The following is a 15,065-nucleotide window of genomic DNA, read 5'->3' as shown; positions in this document are numbered from 1 at the left end:
TAAAAAACAAATATTTAGACCAAATAAATCTGTTACTACATGCAATAACATGCATTAGAAAAACAATTTCACAGTCAATAGGATGGTGAGCCCAGTTTAGGGGGTTTAATGCCTTACTTGTCTTATTTGTCATGCTCAGTGACGGTGAACAGTGAATGTGAACTGGCTTGGAGCCTCTCAGTTCATTTTTTGATTTCCAAGGGGCGTTATCATAGACAGTCAATGGTCGTTATCAACGGCGGCAGACAAACATGCCTAAGGACGCAATTGGATGGACCCACAACCAATCAGAGCAACGTGTGACCTGCCGCAGATTTGTCTGGTTTCCAGGCTGTCAAACTGAAATGTCTCACATCTGAATCACTTGTTTTACGTCAGACACCTGTGAATCACACCACTGTGAATTTCAGCAAATATTCAGAATGCCATTATCGCCACATACACATTCGGAGAGGCTACGAAAAGAAACCTTTTTTTCCTCCTCAGAGATACAGTAACTACACTATTTCATGGCCAAGGACTATAGAGAACGGGTAGATGATGAAAGGTAAGTGGAAGAGGGTGTCACTTCTATTCACATGAAAAGAACAAAGCAAAGCCAAGCCAGACACCTTTCTTGCATCCAACCTGAAGAAAAACAGTTGTTAGAGTTAGCCAACCCAAAGCTGCTTGTGCGATTGAGGCAAAGTTTAACGGGCTCTCTTTAAAAAGCGTGGAAATTTGTGTTTGACATACTTTGACATTTTCATAAAGCCAGCTAGAATGAAAGGTGGCTACGATAAAAGGAACATAAAATGAACTTTGCAAATGGCGAACTCAAAAGCTCCATTAAAAAAAAAAAAAAAAAAGGCCAAATTTTTCTCAAACATATTTCTCCAAATCTTCATGCATTCTTAATATTTTTGTAAACACTCCAACATTATTATTCTTTGAACACGACCACTCTCTCACTCGTCATTTCTTTCATCAAGCTGCACATAAACTTCTTTCTTTACCTCTTTTCCAGGCTCTCCTTGTCCCTCTACAAACTGATGCTTCAGTTGTGGCTTACGTCACCACATGTTTGCAACAAGCACACGTGCATACAAATGCATGCACACGCAGTTATTTGTCAATCTCATTCTTCCATGGAGATGGAAGCCATACTGGGAGCTGCTGAGTCGCCGAAAGATGACATAAAGAACCCCGGCAGAGACAGGAAGTCGAATTTTGCACAGCTGCCGCTTCACATGCTGGCAATACCCTTGTTAGGAAACTGCAGGAAGCTAAACACACATGCACGAACACATTTCTCCCGGAGATGTGGGTAAATTGCGACGAGGGAGCCGGGGATGTTGGAGAGAGGCTGACTTCCCGCAGAGAAAGTTGGAAATTGGTGGCACCGCGGTCTGCTGGGGTTGTTGGGGGGGAGTGGGGGTCTGGGTGTCCTGCACAAAGTGAGCGAGCAATTAGCCAGGACCCTGGCAGCACGGAGTCACAGCAGGACATTGTGGCAGCCAGAAAGAGCCCAGAGGACAGAGGGAGAGGGATCATTAAGAGGGGAAATGGGGGCTACTGGGGTAGAGCTGGCTCTGCTGTGTAAGTGATTCACAACCCACAGGCCCTGGGATATTGTAGACAGAGAGAGGAGGGGAGAGTGGGAAGATGACTGGAGGCTCAGGCGGGAAGGTGGGGGAACAGTGATGGGCAATGAAGAGACACAAATAGAGAAGAAAACTGAAAAGATAAAGGAAGAGGAGCATCAGCATGGGAGAAAGAGGCGAAAAAAGCATGAAATGTGAATAATAGTGATGGATGGCGAGGCTATTAGCTCGCTATAGCTGTGATGTATAGTGACTATGAGTGTCATGTTCAGTGAGGGTGAGCGGAGTGCGCGGCTGAGGGGACGTTTAGAGGCTTTACAGTGCAAGAATAGTCTCTGGGCCTGCTGCCTACCTCACATATCACAAAGCGAGCAGCTCCACAGAGGCTGAATGGCGCTATCGCCTGTCTAAACTGGGCTGGGGGAGACCGAGCGAGGGGTTGGAGGAGACAAAGGAAAGGAAAGAAAGTGAGGGGGTGCGAAATGTCTTTCATTCCTCTCATCTGATGAAATTTGAAACCTCATTTCCTGTGGGATTTCTGCGTCGGGGGACTGATCAGAGTCCAGTCCAGCGGCGTCTGGTTTTTTAGAAAGGAATCGTTTTTGATGCAGGGCTTCAAATAAGCGTTTTTGTGTTGTCCTCCCTGTGATGCTAAATGTGGCAAATTAAGCTCAGCGTTTAATCTGACGGCTGGCTGGGCCCAAAGGTAAAAACCTGATTAGACTACGACTAAAAATCATGAAAGGAGTGAAAAGAGAGAAGGGGGCAGAGGAAGATAGGAAAGGGCAGGATGAAAAGAGGTTCAGACGGAGGGCTGGGGCGAGAGAGACGGGAGCAGAGAAATGAAAGGGAGAGGGGACAGAGCGAGAGAGGGGGAACATATGAGAGAAAAGAAAGAGGAGAAGACAGCACGGCGGGACAGACTGGAAAGAGAGAGATAACCAGACAAACAAGCTGGATGAAAGAGAGAAGGGGGGAGAGTCTCGTTTCTTGGTGGCTTCCCCAGGCACAGACGATAACACTGGGCTTTGGCTGGAGGTTTAAGAAAACAGGCTCACACACTCACTTTCTAATTAAGGATCCCCGCTTAGATATAAGCAAGGTAGGACAAAAATGACAAATGTGCAAAACAGGCGTACACCCGCACGTACACCCTCTGTCTTTTTTTTTTTTTTTTTTTCTCTTACGCTTTATCTCTTGTCCTCTCTCTCACTCTCTCACACACACTAATTATTGATATCGCTGCGCAGCTGGCACGGAGTCGGAATGAGTGTTTGCAGGTTTGGAAGGATCAAGAAATATGAGCCAGAAGCCAAACATGCATGTAATTGGCAAACGCAGTCATCCATGTTACACCTCCCCTTGTTTTCCTAAGCTCATACGCCGGTGAGTAGACAGCACGCTATACTGTAACGGCGGGTATTTGCATGTTTATCCGTGTGTGTGTGTGTGTGTGTATCCTCAGTAACTACCAGATGCAGCGGTGTGATAGACAAAGACGCCTGGTGAGATCAAGTGTGGGCGGAAAAGAATTAGATGCGACTCTTACAGCACGAGATGAGAGGGGAGAAAAAAAAAAGAAAAAGAAAAAGAACAACACTCCAAACCAAAGGCATTTAAAAGAAATAGAAACTAGAATTAATTCTTGGCTGAGTTGAATGTAACTCTAAGCCTGGCTGGGCTTCCGGCCGCCAGTAGATTCACGACGATTATTCGCTCAGACAAGGATTTAGCAAAGTCTGAGAAGTTTGACACCAGACTGTACAAGCTTGGTCGCTTTCACGGAAGATGTAGCTGAGTGGGCTGTTTGAGTGGTAAAGCACAATATCACCTTTTTTTATGTGGGATTCTGATGTTACCTCTTCCTTGCTGACAGGGTTTGACAGACATAATGGTGCAATAACACGAGGCGTTTGGCCGGTGCTGGCCTTTCGATGATGGGCCTATATTTCATCGACAACGAATGGGATGAGTAGATGACATTTTCTTACAAGCACTGTAACATTTAAGTTAATATTAGTAGGATGACTTTTATGATACAGTGGACCTGTGAGGAAAAAGAGCACCCCCTTGCAAAGGCCCATTATGTACATAAAAGGGTAATTTAAAAAATCTTTTTCGCTAATAGAGAAGGCTATAATGATATTGTTCAACTCCCAAAAGCACCCAATTTTATATCATATGGTCTTCAAAGTTATTTAGCTCTGAGTCACAGCTGAGATCCAAATGTAGGGCATCTTTTCAAATGAGCTATTTATCTTCCACAATAACGATAATGTTCATTGGCAGACAAAAGGGATGTTGTTAATTTTCCCAGTTAGTGATATTGTTCAGACTCTGATAGACTGGAGTCAATATCCTGACTCAAGACGCGACTGTTCCCTATTGATTTTATCGCAGAAAACTTTGGTCGCCATTTTATGCTGAGTCATTACCAGAGTTTTCCTTCAGTGCATCTGAAAATGCACATTAGAGACGTCAGAGATCCGCAAACAATACTAACTTTAGTTAAAAAATGACCTGGATATGTCACACTTGATTTTTTTTCTCTCTCTCACTTCACAGAGCCGTGATCCAGACAGATGCTGTATTTAGCCAAGCGTTGACGAGCTTGTGTTTGCCGGATGGTAGTCATCATTACAAACCTGCACTTGAAAATAAGTGCTTGTAGTTGATGATCAACATTTAAATCTCCCTTTTCTAGAGGGACTTTACACTTCAGTTTTGCAGGTACAATGTTGTTTTTGTCAGCGGCAGAACAGAACGCAAAATCTATTCTGATGACAAAAAGCACCATCAGAGGCTATAGCTGATGTAAAAATGAGTGAGAACAGATTGAAAGGATGAGAACTGTGATTATGTTCTGTCTGCAGCCCGGCGGCTGTTTTTTCTCCGCCATCTCACCCATTAGCCCTCATCACACCATCATCTTCCTCACCTCATTAGTGTACACGCTGATGTGTATGTGAGTCACTGCTGCTTGCTGCAGAGCCAGCAAAGATAATGGTTTCTCTTCTTAAATAACCCAAGTACAAAGTGCAAAACACAAAAGAACAAGGAGGAGCAGGGATAATGTGTTTGTCCCACATTATGAAAGCTCTGAGGGAAAAATAAATCAATCTGTGCTTCTACCTTCCCTGCTCACCTTCTCTCTCAGTCTCTTCATCCCGCTGTCCTTCTACTGACCAGCGAAACAGCTTGTTTTTGGCAGTGAGGGAGGAGAGGAGCGGCATTTGGAAAGTCTTGAACCAAACTTTTCTGAAATAGCTCTTCTAAGCCACAAGGCCAGATGAAGGTGAAGCGTGGGGCAACGGAGCAAAGCGCACACTTACACACTCTTACACATCAAAGAACAAAGATGCTCGCAACACAATGAAACTGTTGCTGCCAAGTTTAGAGAAGATTCCCAAAAGCTTTTTTTTTTTTTTTTTTTTTTTTTCAATTTACCCAAGTGGCCTGTCACTACTGCAATACTTGTTTGTTGTTAATTCCTAAAAATCTCAACGCTTGTTTCTCTTTCTTGCACCTGGCACACGGGGAATGCCATTCTTCTGCTGCACAAAGTTTTAAAGGCACACATTTGTTGTTGACAGTGTGCTGTTTAAAACTGTTACTGAGGATAGTATTGTCATGCATATTTGTGACACACGCATGCACACACACACACCGCTGGACATGTACATTCTACATCTATGATAATCTAATGATGATACAGGGGCAATGATGACAGTATTGCCTGTTATTTCATCCATTTCCAGTCAAATTAGTCCAGTGTTGCCCAGTTGCTTGTACTCACTGTGCATTGGTGTTTTGTCCAGAATTTGACCCTGGAAATTGCTGCTTATCATCAGTGTATGAGCCGGTCAGTCTTGGATATCTACAAGTGTCTTATCGATACTTGCTGACAGAGCGAAACAAATTCCCTCCAAATACAACACAATAAAAAGTGTGTGTACACACAGAATCTCAGAGGGCATTTGAACCTGAGGAACTCATTCCCAAGATTAGGATCTCAGCTGGGAAAAGGAACCCACAATCCTTTCAACTCTTTAAAGGTCTATAAAAGCACGCGCACGCACACACACACACACACACACACACACACACACACGCACTCAACCTCTGTCTCTGTCTCTCTCTCTTTCACACAGTCTCACACACACACACACACACAATCTCAAACTTGATGAGGAGCCCTATTGCTCCTCATCAGGTCCTCCCTGTTCTTGTCATTTCCTCTTTTTCAAGTTGGTTCTGTCCTCATCCCCTTTGCCTGACGATAACTGGCTGTTATCAGCGAGACCCTGAAACCGTTCACTCTCGCTTTTCATTGTCGGTACTCTGATCCATTACACTTCATTTAAAGTCCTGTCCTTCCCTCTTTATTCAACCACACCCCCATTGTCTTTTTTCCCCTCACTGTGCTCTTCCTTTGCTCCATCGCCACCGCTCGTCAACCTCTCACTATCTCCTTGATCTATCCTTGCTATTTCCCACTGGTTCAGATGCACCTGAGGCAGTGGCAGACAGGGCAACCTTTTGGGCCACACTTGAAGGTAAAGCGCGCAGTAGTTGCCATAGCATTGTTATTTTAATCACGTAAGCACACCTTATAGCTAGAAAATATTTCAGCAGTTTTTTTCCACCCTCATTTTGTTGCTACGCAATGGCCAAATATCTGTCTACATACGTCAGATTCAGTCCCAATAAAAAATATTTTAGTCCTGTACAGCTGTAGTAGCATAGATACTGTAAAGCACAGAAATAACAGCGCCAAGGAAATCAACGTCACAACATCTAAAAAGATTTCAAATTTAGATTTGTGGCACAAAGGCACCTGACAGTATATTCTTCAGAAGATACAGAAAACTATAAAAAGTGTGTCCTAACAGGAGAGTTTTTGCTGTGGCTGAGGCTCCCTGTGCTTGCCTGCAAACATCATAATCGCTCAAGACTGTGGATTATAAGATTAAGTCATTGTGAACATGACTGGTAAAATGTACATGTGCTGTAAGTAATGAATATACTGATGTCTGATGGACAGTTTGCGTTTTTAGGGCTGTGGTGGCTCACAACATTTGGAAACAAAACATACCCTGTAAAGCATGGTGATGTAAGGAAACAGGTAGTCATGTCATAGGAAATGCTGCTCTTTAGATGTGCGGTGACTTACATGCTTCCCGTGGCCGAGCTGCTGTCCGTGGGCAGAGAGCCGTTTGAGCGCTCCATCTGGGCCAACCTGAGAAAGACACCATCATTAGGAACCGAGTTTACCACTTAACAATCAAATAAAAGCTATTAGATAACGTCAATGCCACAGCAGCCTGCCAATTGTTTGAGCGATGCAGTGAAATAATTCAAGGGAGATGCTGGGTCTCCAAAAAGGTCCACTCCAATAAAAAGGGTACTTAATTATGGCACGCGATGGATTATATGATCAATCTAAATGCTATGATGGAAACTTCTCATCAGTGACTTATCAAATGTAATACTGTGCCTGAGGAAGTGCGTTCAATCACGCGTACGAGACGCGGTAAGTGTGCGTATGTGAACGCGTAGAACACACGTGTGTAGGTGTGTGTGGCTGCTGGGGGAGAACATAGTGGATTACTGGTCATAGATCCAGACAAAGCGGCCTTGCTAATTAGATTGGCTCCCCAGATCAAAGCCTGTATTTACCGAGCGGTGTAATAGATAGGCAGGCTCGCCCCGCAGATTAAGGAAAAAGAGAACATGATCCACACACTATCCTTAGGCTGGAATTGAACTAAGGCACAATGTGAAGAAAGAGAATGTGTGTGTGTGTGTGTGTGTGTGCTTGATTTAAAATTGCGTATTCTACGAGAGTCACGTCTCGCCTCGTGTGTGTCTTATGCGCATTTGCATCAGTGTCTATATTTAAGTTTAAACTGTCTTTCATGAGGGTCATGTCTGTATAGCTGCTGATAAAACAGACAGTGACCTGAGGTTAATGGTGTGTGACCAAAGGAGGGCTATAAGCCAGCCAGGGCAGCGCTGCATCAGAACAGCCTTCACGATCAAAGGTTTCAGCGCAGGGATTCGCTCGGCGCTGTTTGACAGAGGCAACCCTTGGCTGCTTTCAGGGGCTCAGAGCCCTGGACTTATTGGAGATTTGGTCCAGTAGCAGGATAGGAAATGAGCAAAATAATATATTTGTGGATCTGAATACACAGACTGATCTGAAATCCAAACATGATCGGTTTTCAGCCTCAGTGCACACAAGGGGACGTTTGTTTTGGTGACGTTAGTGGCCACAGGTACCTGCGGCTCACAAGCGGCGTGTTGATGTACGCAGCAGGATCATCTGAAGTGGGTGGATGGAAACAGCTATCGGGCAGATCTGTAGCCACTCTGATCTCAACACCCAGTCCATACTTATCAGCCAAAACGGTAGGTGGCTGCATGTTGACTGAGCCGACTATGATGGCCAATTTACTTGCTTTTAAATACAAAATTCAAAATGGCTTTTGAATGCAAACAATGTGTACAAAGCAGAATGAAAAGCAGTTGGTTTTCCTACTCTCCGTATTGGCACCTGCTGTTTTGCACCCCTTTGATCCCTGATCATGAAAAAGAAAAAAACTTTCAATTGTCTGGCTAATCAAAAAACACTGACTCTCGTTTTGCCACAACCATAACTTTCCCATTGCACTTGGTTTTTATAAAACCACCCACTTATACTATATATGTTACAATCATAAAAAAAAATTAATCAACAAAAAAAATCATGACAAATGTGTGCATTTTGTAGACGAAGATCTTATGTCTAACAAGGAAAAATCTGATCTTAATATCAGTATCCAAAGCCAGCTACTCTGTTTGAAATCAAACTCATAAATTATTTTTCAAACATGCATCTATCAGTGAAGCAGGAGGCTGGTACGCACACCTGGATGACCAGTGCTGGGAGACTGTCAGAAATTGGAGGAAGGTCAACGCACCAAAATGTTGCATAAATAAAATGTTACAGTGCAGATGGCGTGCGGGAGTGTAACCTTTATTTGCAAAAATGTACACTAAAATGCAGTTACCCATGCTTTATGCAGTACATGTGCTTTGTGGCAACTGTGATGAGATGATGATTGGAGAATGTGAGGCGTACCTGCTGGCATACTGCTCTATCCTGGAATGGGTGTCATCATGAGAGAGCTGTGGTGACTGGGACAGCCTAGAAATGAATGGGGTAATGGAGATGGATGAGATTCGGCATGCTCACACAACCCTCATTAACACATACATACACATGCGCGCGCACACACACAGATACACACACCCTAATGGCCCTTCAGAAAATCACCTAGAGAGCTAATCGGATGATCCTAGAAGGAGAAATAGAATAGCAGGATGATCTACGGAGCGGTTGGATGGTTTTTGACAGCCGCTGCTGGGATGAGCGATCGAATGCGAGGTGGATGCTGGTTGGAAGGGAAGGAGGCATGTTCAGAGAGGAAAATGATGCTGAGAGGAAGGAGACAGTGGGTGAGTTTTGGGTGCATGTTCAGCCAGTGGATCAGGCAGGCAGGCCAGGCAGGCAACATGCAGTCATGACTTGGGATATCGGGGGAAGTGAGTGAGTTTGGATGCAGGAAGGAGTTTGGGGAGTGACGGGGGAGACGAGGGGAGGGAGGGAGGGAGGGAGGTGTTGTTTGAAGCCATTCCAGTCTGGAGGAGGGAGGTTGCTGGTGGTGGTGGTGGTGTTGATACTCACTCATACTGCTCCGGACACATGCTGATGAGGGTGACAGGACTGTAAGAGAATCGAAGGGAGGGGAAGGAGGGAGGGGAGGATAGGTACCACAAACAATTTTAGGGTCAAATTACTCACTGGGTCAGAAACAAACACAACAGGTGGAGGATAAAGAGGAGGGAAAGTCTTGTCTCATCCCATTTCGTTCCACAACAGCTGAGCGGTGAACTCAACATGAAGGGAAGGCATGTAAGGACGCTTTCAAATAAGCAGTATTTAGTGCCTTTGAATTGAAACCTGGTCCGTTTATCCCCCCTGGTGCGGTTCATTTGGGAAGGTGTGAACACAGACATTTCACTTTGATGCAAACCAAATCAACTGGTTCAAAACCACACATACTTCCATACGGAGGGTTCAATTTCAGTGAGAAAACAGCTGAATGCTGATTTGATCCAACTGTATAAAGTTAAACAAAGACACTACATATTATTATTATTACAGATCATGGTAAGAAGATAGTAAGGCTTGTCTTTTCTGGTCATACCGATGTTGGATTGCAGCATAACCTCTTTGAGAAGAGTGCATCAACAAATTGCTGACAATCCAAAACCTTCAAAGTACAAAACACTCGTACTGATCAACATCGTCCAACATTTGAAACATCATATTTGGAGGAAATGCCAAAGTAAGATGACTGCCAGTATCACAAACCATACATGCAGCACCCACCCAATGCCTCGGTGATTTCCATGATTTCTATGTGCATGAAAAAGGAATCTATACAATTTTCCATGGCTGTATAACTCAAGAATGTACAAAAGACTTTTGTGGTCTTTCTGCAGTATGAACCCAAGTCAGATCAAATACAAAATGAACCACAACTGATTTATTGTATTGATTTCACAGATTCAAAGCAGGCCAACATAAGTATAGGTGAGAAAGCTACACCAAATGTAACAATGACATGAATATTGAATGGGTAGAACAAGCATGGGCCTTTGTGAGCCTCGGTTTACACCAAATGAAAGTATTTCATTTCAGGGTGGTTCACCTTGTCAAGGCAACAACTGTAATGTTCACTGATGTGAACTCAAAATCATCTGTGTGCTGCTTAGTTATTAAAAATGACTGGAAGCGAACTCGTAGCCTGTCTCACGCTGATGTTAATATTAGCTAAATAGATGTGAGCTAAGTTAATTCTAATTGTGTTGTTGGAAAGAAAATTATTGAATAATGTTCTGGCAAAGAGCCTCGCCCGACAACCTGTCGGGCGAGGCTCAACACCCACCAAAACCATTTGAATAAAAAAAAATCTGAATCAAAATCAAGAGAAAACCTTTTTTTACAATTGTTTTGTTCATTTTCTTGTAAAAACAAAACATGTTTCTGTTAGCCGTTCATCAGTTCTTCCAACGTAAACAAACTCTTCTGCCGACGCAGTGACATCAGTTCAACGCTACACTGTTGTCAGGCAAAGGGAACCCTCCAGAAATACACTGTGAACCAAAGGCTGTGACCCACAGTGGCTCTTCCCTTTCAGTTTGTATGGAGTGTGATTATTGCTCACACTACAGTTTGACAGCCCTCTCAAACAAGACCAGTGACCCTGGAAATTTGTGGATTGATTGTAATTCTGAAAGGGTTCACCAGGGTGAGACGACTGCACAAAGTAGCGAGGACCAAGATCAGCGTTGAGACCCAGGTCAAACTCTAGTACTTCTTTACAGGACAATGCCTTGATTGGTCATATTTCCCAGCATGCAAGTGTGGCATAAAAAGTGCATGGCAGGAGACGGACCCAGGTCAGCCTACTGTATTGTTTCCAGGTTGTTTGTGGGTTGAGTGTAAGTAGAGGCTTATCAAGTCAGCATCACAAGTTTCGCTGAGTTGGGCTTACTCTGCAACACCTCCAACATACAATGAATAAGATACAGAACTGTATGTCCCAATTTCATTTTTCTTCTCATTTATTTCCAGCAGGATGTACTGAAATAGCCTAGTAGATAAAAAAAAATGAAAAAAAAAAACATATAACGTAACTATTTCCTGCTTTTTGTAATGAGGACATTCTGTTATCATAAAAGGAGAACTAGAACATGGTATATCTTTGGAGTATTTGAATTTGGGTGATTAAAGCACAAATACTTCTCTTACCAATCATTAAACTTTCTGAAAATAATCTCTGGCCACCCAAGTTGCTAGAGGCATGTGTCTTGATGTGTAAAAAAAAAAAAAAAAAAAAAACCCTTTCATTAAAGTTTCTATACCGGTTACCAGTGGTAATTGCTGCTATTCTTGGAGGCACAGAATGAAGATTGACATTTGCGTACCAATGAGACGCCCTCTTAGTTTCAAAACAAAAAAAAAAAAAAAAAGAAAAAAAAAAAGAAAAAAATCGAATCTAGCAGAAAGAACCTGTGACAAATATAGAAGCAGAAATGTTATGTTTTTGTGGGGGAGGATGGTTAGAGTTGGTAAGATAGTCGAGGAACTCAGAGGTTGAGTTTTCTCTCTCCTCACACTTTTGTTCCCAGATGAAAGCGGGGAGATTCAAAGGGAGACGTGTGGCGTGGTAGTTATGTCTCTCACAGCGGGACAACCAATGTAGTCACGCTTCCCTAGCTGCGAGGAGAATTCAAAATGTAGCAAGGGATTCAAAGAAAAGAAAGAGACAGAGAGAGAGAGAGAGAGAGAGAGAGAGAGAGAGGGAGAGAGAGGGGGAGAGAATGAGAGGTCGGCAAGGCAGATTGAGCTATTCAGAGCCAGTGCTGTGCCGATTTATGCGCCCCCGCTGACATCGGTGCTGAAAGAGTCACTGTGCTCTTTTTGTCTTTTGCATGGTGGGGGGGGAATGATGTAAGTTTTTATCTGTGCCAGGAAGATGATAGCTTCACTGAGGTGTTTTCCTTTTCACTCGGTTTTTCCCATGACCCCCTCTGCCATGACATAACTAGGTGTTTCAACCTTCAGATTGGTGCACTCTTGTGTAAACGCTTAAGGGAGAAGTCTGCGGCAAAGACTGAAACGCGAGTGAAAGAGCAAGCGGGGAGAGCCGCTGAAACTGAGAGGGAGAAGAGAGAGGAAATGGGAAATGAACCGTGCGAGGAAAAATGAGCGAAGGAACAGTAAGTAAAGGAGAGACGGGAGGGAGGGAAGCGAGACAGCAGAGTCCTTGGGAGCATTTGGGGTCTTGACAAATGTAGCTGCAGTACAGAATATAGTCGGATAGAGAGCTTGCTGTGCCTGGTGAAGTATGTTACAGTGTCTGGAGCAGAGCCCTGTTCACATTTCACCATGGGGTAAACCTGCCAAAGGCTTGCATGGCTGTGGTCAGTATATACTGTAACAAACACTGCAGCTTTCACAGAGGATGACTTGCCTGGTGATCGAAGCCTGTCTGTCAGTCTGTTTACACCTGAAATGGAGAATATGGCCTACTCTATTTAAGTGGTGTATATGTGGAAAAAAAAAATACTAAAAATCAATACATAAAAAGCAAGGTTGTTCATCAATCAAAATGGGCAAAAATGAGATTCCTTTGCCTGAGATTTCTTTCTCTTTTGCCTCAACACAGATGAAGCTAAGCCCATATATCAGTAAAAAATACCTTGACATTTTAACAGAATAGACTGAAGCTCAGAGTCTTGGTTTATAGGCTGAGTGTAAATGCAAATGTTACACAAATGGTAATGGACCTTGCTTAAGAGAAACATTAACACTTTTATTTAGGTTCACAGAGAAAGTTTTTAAAAAAAAAAAAAAAATTGAAAAACCTTGTTTAAATGTGCGACATTTCTTAGTCACTAGTTTTTCTTGTAATTCTGATCGGAGTTACAGTCTAGACATAAGCTATTTCGACCGGCAACTTGGGGCCACGAGTGCAATTTACCGAGCGCTGACAAGCAGTCAGTAAACTGCCAAACATGGTATGTCTTTTCTCATCTCTTACGAGCATGATGCAAAATGTTTTTGGCAAAAACTTGCACTGAGTTTCAAGAGCTTTTGCAAGGGATGTCCTGAAGTATACCTCAAAATCAATTATACTCGTCCACCCTGCCTGCTGTAGTCACTCTGTCACCCTGTAGCACCTGTGCCTCCTGACACCACTACCTGTCTGCCAGAAAGACAGCATGGAGGCTAGGTGGAGGTGTGTGTGTCTCTGTGGGAGTGAGAGAGAGAGAGAGACAGAGAGAGAGCAAGACGGGAGGCAAGATGGAGCAAAACATGGTAACGTTTGCATCCGTGTATTGCGGAGGTCCGGGCAAATGGCTGTACGTTCCGTAGGGATATTTTAACGCCACCATTACAGCATGACTTTCCACTATTGCCTCAGGTTGAAACACTTCGTCTACACTTCTTTTTTAATGAGTATAAATGCGAACATATAAGCCTGAGCATGTCTGACGATGTGTGTTCCTGTTTGTGCATGCATGTAATGATTCTTTCAGTATATATTTATTTCTTCATAGATAAGTATAATGCACAATGAGAGGTTTTCAAACATAGTTCAGTGGATTACTCGGAGGCAAAGAACCATGCAGCACATAACAAATTAACTGACATCTTTGAGAGCATTATTCCCTTTAAACCATGGTTGCGTGCCCAAGATTAAAAACAAAGCAAACAAAAAAAAAACATGTTCATCATTGTTTAAGGTTTAGAAGGAAACCACTATTGTAATTGTTTGCTTGACAACACTTATTTATCGCTTCATTCCACCAGCTGACAAATTAATTCTTCGTACGAGCCGGGACACTGCATGAGTATACCCTGTTGTGGTAAATTTGAATGTGGGAACTGGTTCACTGTGGCTCTGGCTTGTTTTAAGAAACCTACTGACTACAAACAACTTTTTTTAAATTTAATTTAAGCTTGTAATACTGTATCCATTTTGTCCCTAATGCAGTTGTCTCCGCTAATGTGAGACCAGCGTGGGAGGCTACATTGGTACTGGCCCTTAACTATTACTTTGGAGGACTACTGAGAAGTTTCTTGGGGCTTTGTCACCAACTTTAGATGGCGAGTTAATAATTTAAATTCAAAGTACTATGCCATTATATGGCTGTCAGGTTATGAAAAATTAATTGGCAGACTAACTAATCAGAACTCAGCAGTCATTCAGGCTTGTGTAATACACCTTTGCCATCTGAATACATCTGCCTCTATATCACATTTACATAAACACTTTGTACCTCTGTCTTATTACTGTGTGGTAGAATGGATGCTGATTATCATTTTGTATATTTATTTGTTCACGTACTGTTATTTATTCATTATTCAATACCGCTTACTTATTACCTACAGTACATAAATCACACTACAGTATGTGTGTTGAGATTGCTTCACATGGGAAAAGACAGGATGCAATTTGAGAACAAAGACAAGGTTTTATTTGAAGTGAGATATGGCCATATCCAGCTGAGCCTTGAGAGTGAAAAACCCACAAGAATGCGTGCTGATTTCAACAAAGTAAAAGTTAAAGTTGGAGAGCCATAACCATTTTTGGTAAACAGGAAAGCTGTGTGGCATTCAGGCAGGGAAGGAGGAGGAGAGCTGTGTGAGAGATGATAGGGCTAAGTTATGGGTGTTTTTCTGCAAAACACTCCTCATTAAACCCGTGACATTCTGCTGATTCTTTAAAAAAAAATCTAAATTTTTGACTTTTCACTTGTCAAGACTAAATCTCCAACTCATTAACCTCTCTGCAAAGCATTTAATGCATCAGAGGCTCAGGTCATACGCTATCTGGATATGCAGGGTAAAAGGCAAACATC

At 42.9% G+C, this 15,065-nt stretch overlaps 1 protein-coding gene across 7 annotated transcripts in view; it reads right to left on the bottom strand.

Annotated features, from left to right (window-relative positions):
- The window catches only part of utrn (utrophin), a 217,804-nt gene that overhangs the window by 14,045 nt on the left and 188,694 nt on the right, over window positions 1–15,065 (bottom strand). For 6 of the 7 annotated variants that reach the window (XM_030047485.1, XM_030047488.1, XM_030047484.1 and 3 more), the window contains 3 exons: window positions 9,313–9,351; window positions 8,707–8,772; window positions 6,757–6,822 (listed from right to left, as the gene is read on the bottom strand). In XM_030047485.1, the coding sequence (XP_029903345.1) occupies window positions 6,757–6,822; window positions 8,707–8,772; window positions 9,313–9,351 (171 nt within the window). The remainder of the gene's footprint in view (window positions 1–6,756; window positions 6,823–8,706; window positions 8,773–9,312; window positions 9,352–15,065) is intronic. The other variant, XM_030047486.1, reaches the window with a different exon arrangement.

The sequence above is a fragment of the Myripristis murdjan genome, chromosome 24 (genome assembly GCF_902150065.1).
Source record: "Myripristis murdjan chromosome 24, fMyrMur1.1, whole genome shotgun sequence".
In the NCBI taxonomy this organism is placed as follows: domain Eukaryota; kingdom Metazoa; phylum Chordata; class Actinopteri; order Holocentriformes; family Holocentridae; genus Myripristis; species Myripristis murdjan.
This window is presented reverse-complemented; position numbering and strand designations above follow the sequence as displayed.